The 21,537-nt window shown below is 46.4% G+C and overlaps 1 protein-coding gene across 2 annotated transcripts; it reads left to right on the forward strand.

The window, feature by feature from the left end:
- Window positions 1–29: 29 nt before the first annotated feature.
- On the forward strand, window positions 30–20,765 carry Wnt2b (Wnt family member 2B). Of its 2 annotated transcripts, none has more exons than XR_003849693.1 (5): window positions 30–476; window positions 6,399–6,619; window positions 7,726–8,003; window positions 10,372–11,752; window positions 14,981–15,083. XR_003849693.1 is itself a non-coding variant. In XM_008833963.3 (5 exons), exons 1-5 carry the CDS (start codon window positions 289–291, stop codon window positions 15,208–15,210), a joined length of 1,182 nt encoding a protein of 393 aa, XP_008832185.1. In that variant the 5' UTR covers window positions 30–288; the 3' UTR covers window positions 15,211–20,765. The 2 variants fall into 2 exon arrangements, 1 of the variants encoding a protein (XP_008832185.1); XM_008833963.3 differs by having other exon boundaries at window positions 10,372–10,636; window positions 14,981–20,765.
- Window positions 20,766–21,537: the final 772 nt, after the last annotated feature.

Genomic DNA, 21,537 nt, shown 5'->3' on the forward strand with positions numbered 1-21,537 from the left:
CGGCCCCGCCCCGCGCCGTCCAATGAGAGCTGCGGCCGCGGGGGCTGTCCGCGTGCTCCGGCCGCCGCACTGCGCGCCTCGGAGCCCCTGCCGCCGCACAGAGCCCTGCTAACACGCGCCCTCCCGGGACCCTGTGCGGGGGCTCCTGCACTCCACGTGACCCGAGGTCCCCCGCCGCCCACGATCCCCATGGCCACCCAGAGGGGTGAGGTAGCAGACGCCTGACGAAGCCCAGACGGTGCCCGTCCACGCCCCTGCGGGCTGCAAGGCGGGAGTCTTCGCGGAGCTATGCTGAAGCCGCGGGGTGCGGAGGAAGCCGCGCAGCTCGCCTCTCGGCGCGCCCGCGCCCTGGTCCCCGCGCCGGCGCCCAGACCCTTGGCCCCCGACGTGTCCCCGGCTTCGGCCCGTCTGAGTCTTGCCTGCCTGTTGCTGCTACTACTGCTGACACTGCCGGCCCGTGTAGACACGTCCTGGTGGTGAGTGCTTTCAGGGCTGGGCGAAGGTTCAGGGAAGGTACAGCTCTAGGCTCCGGCTGCTGGGGGGGACCCGGTTGTTGCCTGGATGGAATTAGAGGCGATCCTGGCAGAACAAACACAGAAGTCTGGAGTGACACTAGAGAAAGAGATGCCGTGTCTTACTGGCCTGGAGAGGAGGGCGCGGGGCATCAGCAGCAAGGTCGCCCAGTGGTTGAGGTCCTCTGGGCCCCTCTGCTGTGCCCCCTCTACTTATGCTCAAAACCTTACAGCAGAAGCGACCTTCTGATTTTGCTCTTGCGGTGGGTCCAAGGAACCAGTCTCCCCTCGGCAGCGTGCAGTGGCTATTCCGCAGGGCCTTGGATCATCTAAGGTCTCCCCCTTGGAGGCGGAGCAGGGGGCAGCTGGCAAGGGCAGGCTTCTGTGAGTCTAGCCCACACAATAATGCAGGACAGTTGGGTGAGGCAGCAGCACCCAGCGCAAACTTTAGATGTGAACTGGAGGCAAAAACTACCCCCTGAATTCCCACAATTAAATTAAGCACTTGAGTTTGCATAACTGGGGACAGTTGTCTTCAGCCTGGACTTTGAGGGTGTCACTTGGAACACAGATGTCCCCCCTCCTTCTTGCTCTTCTTTCCCAGATGACCCCAACTCCCACCCAAGCCCCTGAGGCTTCCTGAGTCTCAGAGTACTGAGGCCCTCTCTCTCTCTCCTAAGATCTCTCATGGGCCTCAGTCTCCAGACCCTTCTTAAGAGAGTAGATGAGGCAAAAGACAGCCGATGGACTGGATGTCTGTCCTATGTTCTTTGTAGAACTCCCCACCCATCCCCAGGAACCCCCAGCCCTGGATGACACTCATCTTTTCTCAGAAAGGGCTGTTTTCTCTCGCTATGGGGGGGGGGCAAGAAAAAGGGGAAGAGTTGGACTGTAAAAAATTTCATCCTCTCATCTTTCCTCTCATCTGGCCTCTTGGGGTGGGCTAGTGCCCCTGTCTACCATGCAGCCCCCAGCTTCCTTCCCTTGCTGTTTCTCCCCTGCAACCAGCACACCCCAACCCCTGTGAAGTGTGGTCTCTTCTCTTCTTGCACCCTGTGGCTTTGCTCCTCTTGACCAGGAATCTTGGCTGGAAGGGTGAGGGGTAGTTGGCTGAGGGGCCAGCTAGCTTGGGCTGCAGATTCCTATCATTTCAAGATGCAGCTCTCTCCATCCCCACCCCCACCCCTGTTTTCCTGTTAAAGAAAAAAAAAATCTCTCTTTTGGATCTTTTTTATCTCTGCAGTGTTGGGGAAGGCAAGGAGGGGGGTTCAGATGCGGGGAGCAGAGAGGCCTATATCTTACATCTGGCTTGAAACATTCCTTTAGAAAGGGAAAGGAGAGACGGAAGGAAAAAGCTTTTCAGCATTCAAAGTGAGATCAAAGCCCCCCTTCACCTTCATGGTTCAGTTTGGCTGGGAACTTAAATCTTCAGGGTCCATCTTGAGAAAGCATGGGAGCATGAAGTGCCCACTGCCAACCTTTATCTGGCCCACATGGCAACTTTCCAGAACACTTCTTACCAGTTTGAGATAGTCTGGATTGATGAGACAGCCAACTGATGTTTAAATGACAAAGTGGCACTCTGGACATCTCAACATCCTGGTAGTGGTTTCTGAAGACACAAGTGCTGCTCTTCCAATTCCCATCTTTACCCTTGACTATGCCCTCTCCCATTTCCTTTCTCCCTCTCCCTCCCTTCCCCTGCATGGTTCATATTAGAGATGTTGAAAAAACTTCTAGATGGAAGAACTAGGAAGGGAAGCCAGGAACACAGAGGGACCAAGTAGTTCTTATGAAATAGAGGAAGACATCAGAGCCAAGATGGGTTTCCATCTCCTTGCCCCCCACCTGTCACTGCAGTAGCCACAGATGCATGTCTCAGTGGCCACCACTTGTAGAAAAAGGTGGAAACCTGAAGGCAGGTCAGGCTTCCAAGGTGATTAGCTCTCCTTCCCTTAAGAAAAAACCAAGCAAGACCAAATATTGGGCACGAGCCCTAGACAGAGACAGCTCTCTGTGCTTGATGTACCTATGTTCTGCTACAGAACAGAAGGCCATCCCTGTCCCCATCTTTCTTCTCTTCCCTCTCCTTCCCTCTCTACCCTTAGCTAGAAGAAGAAATGATTTCTTCTTAGTCTGTGACAAACAAGAAAGGTGGAGATGAGAATCTCAAGAGCAGATGACTGTGTTCGTAGAGAGGACCAAAAAGGATCACATTAACACAACCGTTACCCCCAAAGAATTACCATTTACTGAACCCTTACTAAGTTCCAGGCAGGATGACAACATACTGTATGAGCGTCATCTTTAACCTCCAGAATGGTCTAGTGACGTAGGTACTATTATTATTCCTCTCTCACAAATGAAGAAAGTGAGGGATGGAAGAGAAATGGTGAAATCAAAGCAAAACAAACAACTCAAGTTCACACCAGTTTTGGAGTGAGAAAGCTTTACTTCTGGACAAACACCGTGTGCCTCTTTTACTCCTGTGTATGATGGCACATACCTGTAATCCCACTTCGAAGGAGGCTGAGGCAGGAGAATCATGAGTTGGGACTAGTCTGGGATGCAGTGAGGCTGTTTCAAAACGAAACAAAACTAAACAAAAAAAACAAAGACTGGGCATAGTGGAACATGCCTTTAATCGAGGCAGGAGGGGATCTCTGTAAATTCAAGGCCATACTGTTCTACATAGCAAGCAGGCCAGCCAGGGCTACATAGACCCTTTTTAAGAAACAAACAAACAAACAAAAAACCCAAACCAAGCCAAAATAAAAACAACAACAAAAACAAAACAACATAACCTTTGGAGTTTGAAGTCAGATGGTCTTCCTTCATCCTGGTTCTTCCCCAAGTAGCCCTGTACAGAGTGAGATTACTCTCAGTATTCCTAAACCTACAATAGAGATTCTTGCCCTACCGTGCCTTTGCATGGCGTTTTTGAGATTTCTACACAGAAAAATGGTTTGTGAACCGTAAAGTACTATGCAAGCACTGTGGTTTAAGAGCTGATTCAGGAGCCTAACAGTTTTACCCCAGTGTTTGAAGTCCTGTATGTGTTGGGTTGAAGCATTCACACTAGGGGGATATACACATAAAAGGAGAGAAAAGAGGATCCTTGGCCCTATTAAAAAGACATACAAACAGGACATCTTCATAAAGACAGGCAGTGTTGACAAGGAGTAAAACCGAAATGGAGTTCATGGCTGGCTAGAGAGAGATGGAAACGGGATGATTAGAGCAGGCTGGTGGTTATTTAATACCTACTATGTGCTTGATGCTGTTTTTAGTACTGGGGAGGTTGAAGACATGCAGATTCTGATTCAGGAGGGCTGGTGGCAGTTTGAGACTCTGCATTTACAAATCTCTGTTCTGGGGACCATACTTCGAGGCACAAGGGGCTAGACTAGGGTATGAGTTACTTTTGTCAAAGGACAGACTGTGAATTGGTCAAAAGCAGGTGGAGAGTACTCCAGTGCAGGAATCTAGTCATGAAGTACAGAAATAATTTCTGGAAGGGAAAACAAACTCTGAGAGTTGGGACACCAGGCTTTTTCTCCCACACTATAAGCTGGGGAGATCATAAAATCTTTGTGTCCCTAACAGTTGAGCTCGGTGATTGCCATATGGCAGGCACTGGGAAAGCATGAACTGAGCTGAGGGAAATGGGTTCAGATTCAGGCTCAGATTATTTGTGGCCCCCACACTAACTATAAGGTACTGCGAACCAGACAGCAGGCAGGCCCTGAGCTCTGCAGGGTCTTGAAGCAGTTACTTAGTGGAACAAGCATGGCAATAGGGAAACTTAATTATCTTCTGATCTCTAGATACTGAACAGATGTTCCCACGCTCATTGAGGATGTAATAAGAAGGACCAATGGGGGCTGCAGCTGAATGGATTTAAGTCAGACCACAGGAAGGCCTTTTTACCAGAGTTTGGCCTGCCCCTCTCCAGACTGTCTACGAGGGCTGGATTATTGGTCTCCCATTCCCATCCAACCCCCCTCCTCCAAGCCCCAGTTAAAAAAACAAACACCCAATGCCTAGATCAGTAATCTGGGGCTGAACTAGGGAAGCAGAACGGTGGTGAGACAGGGACCAGCTCCAACTCCAACGGTCTTGATTCTCCAAACAAAGCACCAGGGCAGTGGGTGTAACTCCAGGCTGTGCGTCAGGCAGCCCTTTCCGGCTTGGCCCAGCCTGGGGTGTTTATTTTGTTTGTTCCTGGAAGCTGCTGCTCTGATGGACAGTGCTGGGGACGCTGATTCCATGGGATTTGTTCGTGGAGCACCAGCCCTCTCACCCCTCCTTAGGGACAGATGGGGCCCATCAGTCCTGCTGAGTTTCCGAAGAGGCAAGCATCAGCCCTCCTTGTGTTTGTTTGAGTTGGTGTCACTAGTGGTGATCAGTCTGTGGGTAAGGGCTGGCTGTGGGAATGTATGGCTGGGGCAGGGCTCAGGGATGGTTAGCTTGTCCCTCCCCCATTGGCTGGTCTTTCTCCTCACCCACTTCTAGGCCCACTTTGGGGCCGGTTCCAAACCACTGTCTCATTCATAGCTTGGACCTACGTTTTTCTGTGTGCAGTAGCAACAGCTGTCCATAGCCCCCACCTATTCAGAACAGGGGACAACAGAGGTCCATTGCTGTGTGTGGACAAAGGAGCAGTGAATGCTCAAAAGACCAAGGAAAGTGCTGTGGGGTGGAGACAGAAGGGGAGAGAAGCAGAGCTCAAGACAGAGAGAATGGCTGTCATCTCTTTAGGGAGCTTCTTGGGGAAAAGGGGTGATATACTCCTGCTTTCTCTCAAAAACTTTTTCCTTGGGCTGTGGTAGGATCCAGGGTTAAGAATGTTTGAAAGGGAAGGTAAAATCACCTTGAGCAGTTTGAGAGCAATGCTGACAACCCACCTATCCTTCAGTGCCCATCCTGGTTGACCTGGTAAATTGTTCAGACTTGGCAGACTGTGGACTCTACCACCTTTCTTTTAAAAATAAAAAAATGGAATAGGGTCTTACTATGTAGCCATGGCTGGCCTGAAATTTGCTATGTAGACCAAGCTGGCCTGAGAGTTCTGCCTGCCTCTGCCTCCCTCCCAAGTCAGTGCTGGGATTAAAGGCGTGTCCATTCCGGGTGGGACTCTTACCACTTTGTCTTACTCACGCTTCCCACTGAAAACAGTCCTCATGCAAGTCCTTCTTGGATGTTGTGCCTTAGTAGGATGAGGAAAGTGATTTTAAAAGCTTCATTAATTAAGAAAAGCCCTAGGGCCTGGAAATAAAGGGAATGGGGAGGAGGATAGGGGATGGAGTCTTGTTCATTGGGCTTCAGGACTGGAAGTGAGGACTTTTTAGCTACATGGTTCAGAGCTGTAAACATTACTCAGAATTGCCCAATGTGTCCCCTCCAACCAGCCCCTCCCTCTCTTCATTCTGCTGTGGCCAAACCGTGCCTTCACTGACCAGTCACTCGGGTTGTGCCTCTTACATGTGCGTGTAAGAGTGTTGTCTCAGATTCTCGTTTTGTTAGTTTATTTTTCTGTGAGGACCTTAATGTTTATTAAATAAACAGGCAATGGGTTTGTATGACAAGCCCACAGCTTCTGTGTATGTGACACATGCCTGGCCTGTGTTCTGGGAGTGTGTGTCACTTTGGCCTTTGGCTAGGGAACTAGTAATGATGGGTGACCACTCAATTACTCTTTCTGCAACTGTGTAACTTTCTTTAGAGCCTGTGGGGAATGGCTCTACCCACCAGCCTCAGGGAATATCTGGGGAAGAGAAGGAATCTCTCCAAGGTCTAGATACTAAATATCTGCCCCTCCCTGCTTTGTCTCTCTGTTGATGCACCCCCCTTCAGTGCTCTGACAAGGCCACCTCCATATTACAGGTACATAGGGGCACTGGGAGCCCGAGTGATCTGTGACAACATCCCAGGTTTGGTGAGCCGGCAGCGGCAGCTGTGTCAGCGTTACCCAGATATCATGCGCTCCGTGGGCGAAGGCGCCCGAGAATGGATCCGAGAGTGTCAGCATCAGTTTCGCCATCACCGTTGGAACTGCACCACACTGGACCGGGACCACACTGTCTTTGGCCGGGTCATGCTCAGAAGTAGGGTCCTCTTCCAAGCTGCCCCATCCCTTTCCCTTCCTATCCTGGGGTGGTAAGTTGGAAGGGTATGCATGATCCCCCTTTCATCATCCCATTCCTACACAGTACCTCCTAATTCCAGAAACAATTGTGGGCAAGCCCAGAAGACAGAATAGCCCCTTTCTACTTTAGATTTCTAAGCAGGGACCCCTCTCAAGGTAAGTATTCCCTAGCACCTCCATCTTTGCCCCTTCTTTCTCTGACTTCCCCATCCCCCAGCCCAAGGAAGCAGCCATAAACTCTAAGGCTGAGGTCTCGGACCAGCTCATTTGGTTCTTACCACAATCACTGTTGTCACCCAGTCACCCACACAATCCCAATATTATAGTAATGGGAACAAGAGATAAACAGAAAGGTGATACGTAAATATATGGAGAGTCAGTGGCGTGGCCCCAGTTCAGTAAAAGAGTTAAGTAGAGATAGAAAGTAGAGGAGAAAGGGAATGAGACGAGAAATCTGGAAGTGAAGGGGAACTGGTGGTGATGATCATTTGTCCTCAAGGGCAGGGAGGGGAGCAGAGTAGGCAGAGGAAGCTGGCATCTTTCTCCAAACAGGCTGACCCCGGGGTTGGGGTCGGCAGTGCAGGGGAACTGTCCAGCAGAGTGGGGCTGAAAATCCTGGAGTGTTGACTAAGGCAGGCTTAGCTGCACAGGGGATAGCAGTCAGCTTCACCATGATGCTTTCATTGCAAGGAACACAGGGTAAAGAAGAGGAAACAGAATGGAGGCCAACCCAGAGAGGTCAGATGTACAAAGAAGTGGAACAGTGAGGGCTGTGGGGAGAGATCTGATATTCTTGAAAGGGAAGGGCACCCTGAAGAAAGGGTAGAGTGGTGAGTAGCTCTGGAAAAGAGGAGATGAGGCTTCTGAGGTTGTGTGGACTAAAGAAGGGGATGGACAGAGTTGGGCATGGTGGCCCATTCCTGTAATCTTAGTACTAGGGAGGCTGAGACAAAAAAATCTTGGGTTCAAGTCTAGGCTGGGCCATGGAGTAAGATAAAAAAAAAAAGTGTGTGTTGGGGGAGACAGACCCAACTCCCTTTCTGAACCCCCTCTACCTTTCTGTAGGTAGCCGGGAGGCAGCATTTGTATATGCCATCTCATCAGCAGGAGTGGTCCACGCAATCACTCGGGCCTGCAGCCAGGGTGAACTGAGTGTGTGCAGCTGTGACCCATATACCCGTGGTCGACACCATGACCAACGAGGGGACTTTGATTGGGGTGGCTGCAGTGACAACATCCACTATGGTATTCGCTTTGCTAAGGCCTTTGTGGATGCCAAGGAGAAGAGGCTCAAGGACGCCAGGGCCCTCATGAACTTACATAACAACCGCTGTGGTCGTACGGTCAGTACTCATGTCTGCATATAGACATTCAGATTTTTCTGGTGTGACCAGTTTGTGTGACCATAGGCTAAATGTGACGGTGGAAGAGGTGAAGGCTCTAACATCCTAGCACAGGACCCTAAATGCAAGGGGGCATGGGAATACTTGTTCAAGCGTGTATTCACACAGGCAGAAAGTAGAAAGCAGAAAACTCTTTCCTTCTTCCACCCCCTTTTCTTCCTCTACCTTCTCTCCCTTCCCCCTTTCCTTGTTCCTTCCTGTTTTAAGATTTCTTGCTAATTATATGTATGTGTATCTATGTGGGCATGTGCATGTGAGTCCAGGTGCCCTCAGAGGCCAGAGTCATCAGATCCTCCTAGAGCTGTGAGGCACCTGGCATGGGTACTTAGTACAGAACTCAGGTCCTCTGCAAGAGTAAGTGCTCTTAACCATTAAACCATCTTTCTAGTTCATTGTTTAGTTTGCTTTGTTTTGTTTTTGAGACAGGGTCTCATTCTGCCTTCAGCCCAGGCTGAGCTCATTTTGTGGCAATCTTCCTGTCTTAGTTTCCTAAGTGCTAGGATTATAGGTGTCTGCCACTTATGCCTAAAAAGTAGCTTTTAATTTTTTTTAAATTTGTGTGTGTGAGTGCACATACCTGTACTTGCCCACAGAGTGTAGAGGAAGATGTCAGGTGTCCTGCTCTGTCACTTTCACCTTCTTCCATTGAGACAGGGTGGAGCTAAGCTGGTGGCCAGCAAATTCCAGTGATCGTCCTGTCTCTAATCTTGGCTCAGCCTCCCTACAGTGTTGGGTTTTACAGACATGCACACTACCATGCCTTACTTTTAAAACATATTTTTTAATTATTTGGGGAGGTGTTGAGACAGGGTCTCCCTGTAGCTGCAGCTGGCCTGGAACTTGCTATGTAGACCAGGCTGGCCTCACAGAGATGTGCCTGCCTCTGCCTCCACAGTGCTAGAATTAAAGGCGTGCACCACCACACCCAGTTTATTTCTATTTTATAAGTATTTTGCCTGCATGTATGTATGTGTAGCATGTTCACACAGTGCCTGTAGAGACCAGAAGAAGATATCAGAACTCCTGGAACTGAAGTTACAGGTGGTATGAGCTGCCATGTGGGTGTAGGAACTGAATCTGGGTCCTACGCAAGAGTAGCAGTTGCTCTTAATTTCTGAGTATCTCTCCAGCCACAGCCATGCCCAGCTTTTTACATAGATTGTGGGGATTTAAACTCAGGTCCTCATGCTTGCACAGCAAGTACATGGACCTGCTGAACCGTCTCCAAAACCCAAAAGTAGCCTATTTTTAAATTTTATTTTTAAAATTATTATTATTATTATTTGGTCTTTTTGAGACAGGGTCTCCCTGTAGCCCCAGCTGGCCTGGAACTCACTATGTAGATCAGGCTGGCTTTGAACTCACAGAGACCCATCTACCTACCTCTGACTCCTAAGTGCTGGGATTAAAAAATTATTTTTTATTGTTACTGTTGTGTGTATACATGATGTATGTGTATGGGTGCACGTGTAGAGGTCAGAGGACAACTCCATGGAGTTGGTTCTCTCTTTCCACCTTTACTTGGTTCTGGGGAATCAAATTCAGGTAGCCAGGCCTGCACAGCAAGCACCTTTACTCACTGAAGCCATCTCATTGGCCCCAAGGTAGCTCCTTTTTTGTTGTTTTTGGCCTTTTTTTTTTTTTTTTTTTTTTTTTTGAGACAGGGTCTCCCTGTAGCGCCAGTTAGCCCAGCACTTCTTAAAAAGGAAAAAACAAACAAGCCAGGTGCAGTAGCACATGCCTGTAATCCTAGCACTTGGGATGCAGAAACAGGTGAATCTCTGTGAGTTCCAGTCCAGCCTGGTCTACATAGTGAGTTCCAAGCCAGCTGAGGCTACAGGGGAAACTGTCTCAAAAAGAAAGATGGGAAAAAAGGATACAATGTTTTCATAAAAATTGAGAAATTCAGATAATTGTCCTAAACTATTCACTGGTATTTAAGCAGGGTCTATAGACTGTGCTGAAAAGTGACACTACAGAAACAGACAGCATGGCACTCGGCCCTCTAAAACACAGGAGAGCTAAAGGATGTGCAAGCTGTAATCATGAACAGAATTGTACAGCTCAAAAGCCCAGCAAGCAGTCATGAAGGGCCAAGTACTATTGGTCCAGGAAGATTTCCTGGAAGAGGAGATTCTCTACCTTGATCAGGAAGAATAGGTGGGATCTGATATGACAGAGAACCACCAAGCGCCCAACCAGCAGGCCTGAGCCAGCAGAGCTCAGAGAACCCCTGGCTTTTGGTCCTAAGGATGATTAAAAAGTGCCCTGACCTAAGTCTCTCCCTGACCTCGCTCCTCTCCTCTAGGCTGTGCGAAGATTTCTGAAGCTGGAGTGTAAGTGTCATGGTGTGAGTGGCTCCTGTACTCTGCGAACCTGCTGGCGTGCACTCTCAGACTTCCGCCGCACAGGTGATTACCTGCGTAGGCGCTATGATGGGGCTGTGCAGGTGACGGCCACCCAGGATGGTGCCAATTTCACAGCAGCCCGCCAAGGCTATCGTCGTGCCACCCGAACTGACCTTGTCTACTTTGATAACTCTCCAGACTACTGTGTCTTGGACAAGGCTGCAGGTGAGAAAGGCAGCAGGCAAAGACATGGAGCCCAGGTATTAATGTAGGCACTGCTGGTTTACCAGGGCCTGGCCATTTGCAGGAGTTAAGGAAGCAGGGCCAGTCACCTCCCTGCATGAAAACCAGGACCGGAGTTTGGTGGTGCCCAAGGCTGCACAAATAGAAGGGGGTGACTCATCCTTGAATCCTGAGGTTCTATATCATTCTACTGTATTCCCAACATCTGGGCTATAGTAGCTACTACTCAGAGCCACCTGATGTCAGTTTTGAGCAAGGTATGAGCTACATAGGCTGTAGCACTAAGCCTCTGGCTCTTGACAGTCTAGCTAACACAATGAGATGGGGGCTGGAAATAAAGCTCAGTTGATAGCACTTGCCTAGCATATCCAAGGCCCTGGGGTTGATCCCTTGCACTGTAAGAAAGAAACAAAAGAGATTTAATGAGTGAGCAAATGTAACTTCAAATAGAGATGGTTGAAGAAATAAAAATAAAGATAAAATTACTTGTGCACGGGGAATTTAACCTGCTTCTTAAAGTGTCAAGAGAGCTAGAGAAAATAAGCAGAAATTCTCCTGAAATAAGCAGAGTGATAGGTGGGAAAGCACAGAATCTGTTCCAGGGATGGGGCAGACCAATCTGACTTAATAAAGATGTCTGGCAAGGGAGAGTCAAGGTAGAAAGATAGGTTGGAGTAGGCCATGAATGATCTTGAAAGGCCTTTGCTGCCACTGCGGGTTCCTAATGTAGTGAGGGAAGCAAGGGAAGAGGAGATCCCTGCAGAGAGGCAGGTAAAGTAGCAAATGCTTGAGAGCAAGTAGGAAATGATTGTTCTTCAGTCTGTTCTGGATGTGTGTGCTGGAATTCAGGAAACGCAGGAAAGTGACAGGGCATTTCTCCAAGAGGGTGGAAGCTGCCATCCTGGCTCATCATTTCTGGTCCAGATAGGTTAAAGCAGGAACAATATGTAGGACAACAGAACTGCTTCTCTTCTGGTTCCTGCCAAGGGACTCCCAGGCTCTTTTCTGCAGAATCAATAGTCAGGATTTGGGTAAATGGAGCTCCAAACCTCGGCTGTCTTCTGTACTGCTTTTCACTCATCATCACCATCATTCCTGGTGAGTCACGTAGCTCAGTTCAATGACACAGGGTGGCGCTCTACTGGAGCAATGGAAAGGAACTTTGTAGAGTACTAGAAGAAAAAAGATTGGAGTGGGGGCCTTTGGACATCTCAAGTTATTTTCTGACAATAGGTAGTTTTTCCATGTCTAATTCCAAGGATTTGTGTCTGGATGCCTGAGCATGATTTCATAGCATCCAAACTATAAGCCAGTTTTACTGTATCTAAGATAAACCTTTGGGGAAGGATCTTTGGAGTTAGGAGGGAGGGTGAGTCATATGCTTGTTAATTTTTCTCAGAGGCATAACATTAGGTCTTATAAAACTCAAAGAATTCGGGGCTGGAGAGATGGCTCAGTGGTTAAGAACACTGACTGTTCTTGCAGAAGACCCGGGTTTGAATCCCAGCACCCACATGGCAGCTAACAACTGTCTGTAACTCCAGTTCCAGGGGATCTGACAGCCTCTTCTGTCCTCTGCAGGCACTGCATGACGTGGGTGCACTTACCTATATGCAGGCGATACACGCATACACATAAAATTAAATAAATAAATAACTCAAAAGAATTCAAAGGATGTAAGTCATCCCAGGAATATGGAGCCAGGTATTCCCTCCAAATCAGTGCTGAGCTAGTAAACTTTCTGCAGTGACTGAAATCTTCATTGCTGTCTTCTCCAGCACAGTAGCAGCTAGCTACATGTGATGGCTGCATACTCAAAATCTCGCAGTCTTCCTATATGGGGTGTGTTCCAAGATCTGCAGTGGGTGCCTGAAACTGCATAGTACTAAACTGTATATACACTGTGCTTTTTCTTACACATACATCCCTGCAGTAAAGTTTAATTTAGGCGTGATAGAGAGGAACAATGATAACAAATAATAAAATAGAACCATTTCTTCGGCAGTTTGCTGAGCTAACCCAGGACCTTGCACATGCTAGGCAAGTGTTCGACCACTGAGTTACAAAAAGAACAATTTTAGTAACAATGTAATAAATCATTTAGAACTTTTCATTGTTTATTTCTGGATCTTCCATTTAATTCATTTGGAACTACAGTTGACCTTGGGTAACTGGAACCATAGAAAGTGAAACCATAAACAAGATGAGAGACTGCTGTGTAGTTAGTCCAACTCAAAAGCTCTATGTTTTACTTTACCTAATTTTAATTTATTGAATTTTAAAGACCACATGTAGTTGGTGGCTACTACACTGGACAGCATAGTTCCAGAATGCAGAAGAGGTTTCTGGTGTCTGAGAGAAAGATTTAAGACCCGCCCTTGGGAGTTGGGAGAATAACATATGTAGCAGCCTAGTCAGCCCACAGTCTATAGCAATAATCTGCTAACATTCTGGAGTGTCTATTACTATTGTTAAAACTAAGGGGACTGGAGGGATGGCTCAGTGGTTAAGAGTGCTTGCTGCAGGCTGGAGAGATTGCTCAGTGGTTAAGAGCACTGGCTGCCCTTGCAGAAGACTCAAGTTCGATTCTCAGCACCCATATGGTGGCTAACAACTGTTCTTAACTCCAGTTCCAGGGAAATTCAATGCCCTCTTTGACCTCATCGGGCATTGCACAGCACAGGTGCACTTACACGCATGTAGGCAATATGTTCATACACATAAAATAGAAATGATAAAATTAATTTAAAAAAAACCAGTGTTTGCTGCTTTTCCAGATGACCCGAGTTTGGTTCTCAGCACCCATGTCAGGCAGCTCACAACCACCCGTAACTCAAGCTCCAGGGCACCCAATGCCCTCTTCTACCCTATGTGGGTACCCACATGCACATGCTTGCACACACACATGCATACATACATGCAAGTGAGGGCACACACACATAAATGATAAAATAAATCTTTAAAAAAGAAAACTGAGGGCTAGTGAGATGGCTCAGCAGATACAGGCACTTCCTCCAAGCCTGTTGACCTAAGTTTGAGCCCAGGACTCACATGGTACAAGAGGAGAACCAACTCCTACACATTTTCTCTGACCTCCACATGTACACTGGTGGCACATACATACCCACACACATACACACACACAAATAGATAGCAATTAACTTTTTAAAAAAGAAAGAAAATTGAGCTTGTACCTATATTTACTTATATATACATTTTACTGTACTAGTATGTATACTATAAATTATGCATGTTGTATATATATTTTTATTGTTGTCATCATCATTGTTATTACAAGTGCTGGGAACCCAACCCAGGGCTTTGCATATGATAACTGAGCTATACTCCTATCCCTGAAATAGAGGTTTTAAACCAATAAGATAAAAAACAAACAAGTTCTCCATTTTCTCCCCATATCCCAATGGGCTGTAGACTACTGCAATTGAAATCAGTGATTCCACTCTCTTCTTGAACTCCCAGGCCAGTCACTTCCCATTTCTGGGTCCTTGTTACTAGGAAAAGGATGCAGTAGGTACTCTACAGGAACAAGCACCTCCAGAATTCTCTGGCTTAATTATTTCTGACAGGATTTTTTTTTCTGATATCTATCAGAATGAAGTTCTGAGTATTCCCTGTGCAGGGAGAAAACATTGTCCTGCCCTTTAAGAATTCCTCTGTAAGAGCTATTCCTCAGGAACTCCCTAGAGATATGCTTCCAGCCAGCCATGCTAATCAGCTCACCTCTGTTGGACAGAAATACAACACAACAATCTATTAAGTTAGTATTGAGTTGTTTTTGTTTCCCTGAGACACGATCTTACTATGTAACCCAGGCTGGCCTCAAACTCCCTACACAGTCCAGCCTAGCCTAGAACTCAAAGTGATCCTCATGCTTCAGCATCCTGTACGGTGTGGTTATAGGCATGTGCCACCACATCTGGCTAGGTGTTGCTATTTTATGTACACTTTTATATAAGAAAACTGAGGCCCAGGCACATTAATTAACATGTTAAATCACCACAATGATGGAAGTGGCAGAAGTGGAATTTGAACCCAGACAATATATGATGTCATGCCTCTCCTCGCCCCCTGCCCCCCAATTAGGCCTCACCTAGAACTGAAGGTGAAATCAGTGACCTTTGGGGAAGTTTGGCAGTGGAAAGAAATGAACCTGGACCAGAGGGCAATGAATGAGATGATGATTATTTTGGCTGGTGGCATTTTCAGAAAGAGATTCTTTATAGCTTCCTCTTAAGAATATAAGGATGCTCAGAGTGGCCAAAATAAGAGGTAACTTGGTTCTCTTGGTTTCTTTCCCCAACTCAGGTTCCCTAGGTACTGCAGGTCGTGTCTGCAGCAAGACATCTAAAGGAACAGATGGTTGTGAAATCATGTGTTGCGGCCGAGGGTATGACACAACTCGAGTCACCCGTGTCACCCAGTGTGAGTGCAAATTCCACTGGTGCTGTGCTGTACGGTGCAAGGAGTGCAGAAACACTGTGGACGTCCACACTTGCAAGGCCCCCAAGAAAGCAGAGTGGTTGGACCAGACCTGAACACTGATACCTCACTCATCCCTCCACTTCAAGCCTCCAACTCAAAAGCACAAGATCCTTGCATGCACACCTTCCACCCTAAATCCTGGGCTGCTACAGCTTCTGTTTAAGGACTTGGAGAGTGATCTAAAGGGACCCTGGTGTCCTGGCTGGTTCCTTAGCCCTGGAAAGGAGTTGATAGGAGATATTAAGAAACTGAGTGGCTCCCTGATTTTCCCTCAGGAGGTTTGAAGGGAGAATAGAAGAGGTAGGGGTCAATCTTCAGAGGGATTTGAGTTGCACTGAAATACCTGGTCAAGGCTCAATTTCCCTTTCCCTTGCACTGATTTTCTGATACTCCTCGGGTGTGTGAGAGGAAAGGGACCTGGAGGTAGTGTCCTTTTTTTTGATCCTACTCTAGCTGAGGATAGGTAGAACAGAGGTAAAAACTGCATGTCCCTTCCCTGGAGGGGCAATCTTAGGCTATAGTACTCTACTGTTGAGAACCTGAGACTGCTAGAGGACAGCCACAATGGACAAGGTTCCGTTCACATGCTTATATACAGTTTATAAACTACTGGTTTTGCAGGGTAGAGGGAATCATGAACTATACAAATATATATTTTCCACACCTCCTGTTCAACCTATTATCAGACAGCAGTCTGCTCACTTGCTGCCTGTTGAGAGGTGGCATGCAGTGACTCTCAAGTGTGAGAGATCATTAGAGCTCTGGAACATAACTATGAGAGAATAATATAGAAAGTCTGGCTCAGTCTTGGGCCTTTTCCCCCCAATCAATTATTTTGGAGATTAGGTAGATTTGGAAAAGACTGAGTAAAAGGCAGGTAGCTCACAGAGGGTGGAGGGGGTAAGCACATGTGATCTCAAAGGGCTATGTGAGAATCATTGTATACTAACAAGATAGAAAGCTCTGCCTTTGGCAATTCTTTAGGAGACAATTCTAACCTTTGAAGGTAGGGGCAAAAGCCAGTAGCTACATAAAGAAAGAGCTGGGGCTGGGGCCAAAGTGGTAATCAGCTTAGAAGGCAGTAGCCTTCCCCCATTTACTCAGCAAGTCTTTATTTAGTGACTCTCCAAGTCCACTGATTATTATTGTTCATCCCGTGATTGGCTTAAACAGGGAAGCGTTCTTTCTATACTACTAACCATTGCCTAACTAGGCATACAGTAGTGGACTCTCTAGAGACAGCAAACATAGTAAGCTAGTTGGCAGGACATGGGATCTGAAGCTTTGATGGCCCAGTCTTATGTGACCTGGGCAGTGGTTATCTTCTTGCCTACTGATAAACAGCAGTAGTGTAGAAATTTGCAGTTATTTGCAGAAATTTGCAGACAGACCTGGGTTTAATCACAACTATGTCACCTACTGCTTTTTATATTTTCAGCAGGGTATTTAAAATCTCCAAATCTCTGTTTTTTCATTCATAAAATGAGGGGACATACCTACCTCAGATCCTGAGATTTAATTGTGTCCCAAACTCCAGCCAGCAGATACTCTTCATCAAGGTCCCTGATTGGTCAAGCACATTATAACTTCTCAAAGAACTCTAATTTAGGACTGTCTTGAAAACAGGCTGTAGGTTAAGGTGCATTCACAAGGAACTGGATATAGGCCCTCTTTCCTTTCTTGGGTTCCTCTTCAACATATAATAGGGTCCTCAGATGTTTGTGGAATAACTGTATTCTGCTCAGGCAGTAGGAGGTTAGGGGGGCCCTAGCTGTGGCCACAGAGACAGATTTATTTGGATGATAGGACTAATATTTGTGTAACCTGCTGAGACCTGTGTGGGAGAGTTTAGGCTGGTTTTTCTTTTGGTGTGAGGATTTGCTCCAGTTTCACATCCATTAACACAAAACATGAGCTAGTCAGGGCCCTTGTGGTCTGTGGTGAGGGGATGACTGGAGAAATGGGACTGAATGAGTCAGGCCAAGAGAATGTCTTCCTTGCAGAGTGGAGTCAACTGGATAACTGATGGGCCAGTGGTGGTATTAGGGAGGGGAAATGGGAGGAGAAGAGAAAAGCTTCTGACATCTTGGGCTGAATTTAAAAAGAGGAGAGCTTCCTAATAGTGGTGAGGTACAGGGTCATGGTCAGTCTGAGTTCAAGGCTGTGTTGAGTGACTTTACAAATACTGCCTTGTATACTAGACTGCTGGGAAGGGCCTCATATCCCAGCTAGCCCCTGTCCTTACAAGAATATCCAAGTTACCACATCAATGATGGGATAGGCCTTCTACAGGAAGTCATCTTGAGTTAAATCTACCTGTGCTTTATTTGCTACTCTGTGATTTTTGGTTACCTTATGAAAATAAGTGGTAGATACCTTCTAACATCTCATATTACTCTCTGTAGACTCCATATTCTAGCTGATAAAGATGTAAGTATTGCAACCTCTTATAAATGGTTAAGAGAAAAATAAGTTGTCCAGGGAGTGAGAAGTTTATAAAATGAGGTGGTCAAGTGAGAGAAAGGAGCTGTATAGTCCCAAGAAGGAATGATTACCACACAATTTCCTTAGTCCCCAGCTAGTCTCTGCATTCCGGTTGGCTTTAGACAACTGGAGTTCATTCTGCATGATAGAAACAGAAACCAGTTTACTCGGAACAAGCAACAAAACAAGAACTGGATTTGGTGTGGTCAGAGCTCTGTTTAGCTGTGCTGCTATGCCCTTACTCTGCCTCCACACACCCCCTCTTCCATCTGTCTTCTATCTAGTAGGGGCTTGTCCTCCATCAGCAGTATCTTAGCCTCTCTTCTCTTCCATTCCTTCTTGTTGGTTCTCATTTTTCTTACCTTTTGATAAATAGTTAGGTATACTGCAAATGTTATTTGGATACAAAGTCAACTTACAAGATATTATTTCTATCCTTTAGTGCTATTAGGATCTCTACAGGTCCCATGAATGAAGTACCTTAGCTGCACAGCCTGTAGCCAATTTCTTTTAATTAGAAGAGTCAGGGGTGGTGGCTTATGCTTATCATCCCAGCATTCTGAGAGGCTGAAGTAGGGGGATTATTGTGTGTTTGCACTCAGCCCGTGTTACACAGTGAGCTAGAGTAAAAAGTCAGACCCTGTCTCAAACAAACAAGAAACAAAAACTAAGAATGCCAGCCTTTCCCTAGTACTACAGAGAAGATCTACTCTTCACTCTTCATTAGAGTAATGCTGCAAAATGAAAAGAAGAAAGCACTACTCTCGGAGTCTGTTTGTAAAAAGCTTTGTAGCTCTAATTTATGAGTACTCACAGACTCATTTCTATTCCTCTCCATTGCAAGCAAGAGACCATTTCTTCCCTTTTCTTCCACATCCTTTATCAAGAACACCAACCACCAAGCCCTTTGCCAAATTCTCAGACCCACTCAAGACATGAGTTTCTGTATGGCTTAATAGAAGACAGATAATCAGGATCCCCCTCCCCTTTCTGAAATTCTTATTTAAATGCTCTCAGTGGTCATAGGGCAGAAGCACCAGCTAGCTGGGGAGAAGGGAGGAAGTCAGGGAGAGTATGATTCTCATCCCTGCGAGGCATTCAGTCCAGCTCCTGCGGCCAAATTACAGCACCAGAGAACAATGCGATGCATTCCTGGGCAGGTCGGTGGGACCCTGGGCGCCTGGGCCTTGTGGAGAGAGGTGCCAGACACAGAGCTCTCCGTAAGCAATCCTACAGAGCCGCCCCCTGGGTGCAGAAATGAAATACGGGAGAGCTTCACATTACACAGAGACCTGTAGCTCACACCTGGTTATTGATGGCCTTGGTGGAGGCCTCTGCCCCCACCTTCCACTTGGGAACTGCCTGCTACTGGGAGGGGTGAGGGGGGTGCTGGGCATCTTTGAAGCAACGTTGGAAAATAAGAAAGACTTGCTTCCTTATTACTTTTTGCCCTCGTCAGCCTGAGCACAGCCATGAGGACATACACATGCCCATGTGCAGGAGGTTCACTTATATGCATATCAGGACATACACATACTCATGTGCAGGAGGTTCACCTATATGCACACACACATAGCTTTTCTCAGCATAGGAATTTATAGTAGTTCCACCTTTCCAACAATTAAAAATAAGCAACTAGATCCTTCAAAAAATCATACCAACAACAGGGTCAGCTACAACCAGGGAATGTTACAAAACTACATTATCAACAGGCAATGAGATGTTTGTTTTGGGAACTGGTATTCCCCTGGGAGGTAGTGAGGAAGGATTCGGAAAGGGCATAATGAGAAGAGATCAAGGGTGGAGAATTGCCACCCAAGCAGAGTGGCTGAGGCTGTTACAACTTCTCAAAGTGGTTCACCCTCGAGGCAGAGAGGTGCACATCCTATGTGCTCTGAACGATGGGCCAGTCTCCTGTGACTTCTTTGATGTATGTGTAGTTTCTGAGTTTGCTGTTTGTGACCAGCTATTTTGAAGTCTTACGGGGTTAGAACAAGATAACTTTGGATTCCAAAATGATCTCTGTAAGAGAGAGGCACTAGGAGAGTATAAGCTGTAGCTTTATGAGGGTAAATATGTCACAGTTGCTGAACTGAACTAAGCTTTCTCAGAAGCTGTTTTTCTCTTTGGATGATTGACAGGTTTCAGGCGATAGCCAGTAGCATGTCAGTAACAAGCCTTAACCTAACCTCAAGGTAAAAGGGATAGAAGAGTTTATAAACTCACCCTACTTCCCATGCATAATCTGAACTATCTCTAAGAATCTTTGTGGCTACTTACATAAGATATTTTAGTCAGGACTTGAAAATGTAAGATAAGCAGTCTCTTTTACTCCCTAGCTCTGAAGTAACTTCCATTTTACCCATGAATGTAAGGATATAGAAGCTGGACATGGGAATTCTTTGACCAAAGGAAGAAAAATTTGGTGACTTTGTGTCAATACCACCAGCCTCTGTAGGCAGCCATGACCAAACAGAAAGGCTGTGCTGAGTGAAGAAAAATGACAGTTTTCATCCATAATTTTATTCTTTGAGAAATTCCAAGGTGGGACTTTCCCAAGAATAACATATAATGCTCACAAAAAGCCTTTTTGTTCACAAAATGCTTGTGCATACATATAATTCTCACAATAACCCCAGGAGTTGTGAGGCAGGAGTTATTCTGTTTTATAGGTGCCATTCAGACAGGTTCAGTGAATGACCCAGCCAGAATACAAACCTAGTTTCCTAGCTTCAAATCCTGTATACTCAAAGCCTGAGGATGCTAGGATTAGGGGTGCCAGAGTTCCAGCACTTGAGAACAGAAACTGCTAAAACATGTCCAAGCCAGAAAGGAGTCCTAGGCTGCCAGCAAAGTGTCTGAGCAGAGTTTACAGAGACATAGCCTAATGGGTACCAAACCTCATCAGCTCATCCTCTTCACCACTTTTGCAGCTGTTATTGTTACTATCAAGTGGTCACTCTACAAAGTATTCTCCACTTAAACAGCTCTGCTCTTTGTAGCCCCATCCCATTCTTCAGATTGGCATTAAAATTTTTGTTTTAATTCTTTCTAAGTTCTTTTCCAGTGATTCTCAATGCATAGACAGAGCGGAAGAAGATATGATTAAAACTTTGGGCTTGTATTACTATCCCCTTCAAGACTCTATTCTTTTATTTATTTATTTTTAAAAATTTACTCATTTTTATTTTATGTGTATGAGTGTTAATGTCTGCATATGTGTAAGCACACCCATGTCATTCAGTGCACACAGAGGACAGAAGAGGGCGTCAGATACCCTGGAACTGGAGTTATAGATAGTTGTTAGCCACCATGTGGGTGCTGGGATTCAAATCCGGGTCTTCTGCAAAAAAAAACTAGTGCTCTTAACTGCTGAGCCATCTCTCCAGCCCCTTGAGACTCCATTCTTTTAAAAACCACCATCAACTCCTGGACCAGGAAAATAAGAGCAGGGAGTGGGAGTGCTAGAACACCACTGTGCCCCAGCCTACTTATGGTCTAGTACAGATCCCAAGGCCTCTAGAGACAAGCAGTTCATCTCCCAGGCATGTCTGACCTTTTGACTTTGCAGCACAACATTGTTACCTACAAAGTTCATGCTTGAGAACTGTGCAATCAAGTTTTTAAAAAAATCACAAAGATCCCCTCATGCTTTAGGTTGGGCCATGTTCATGGCACCATCTGCATGCAGGTGCATATGGGCCACAGGTTGGACACACCTGAAAGCAAAGGACATGTATGATGCAGAGAAAAACCTATGAGATGAGGCAGACAACAGACTTCACTGAATCAAAAATTTTTGCCTCTTTCAATCCCTCTTCCCACCCTCACTCAAAATCTGGACCTCAGTTTAAGTCTAAGACAGTGAGAAAAAACAGCTCCAACACAACCCTTCC

Source organism: Nannospalax galili, unplaced genomic scaffold (assembly GCF_000622305.1).
Source record: "Nannospalax galili isolate Female #2095 unplaced genomic scaffold, S.galili_v1.0 scaffold475, whole genome shotgun sequence".
NCBI lineage: Eukaryota > Metazoa > Chordata > Mammalia > Rodentia > Spalacidae > Nannospalax > Nannospalax galili.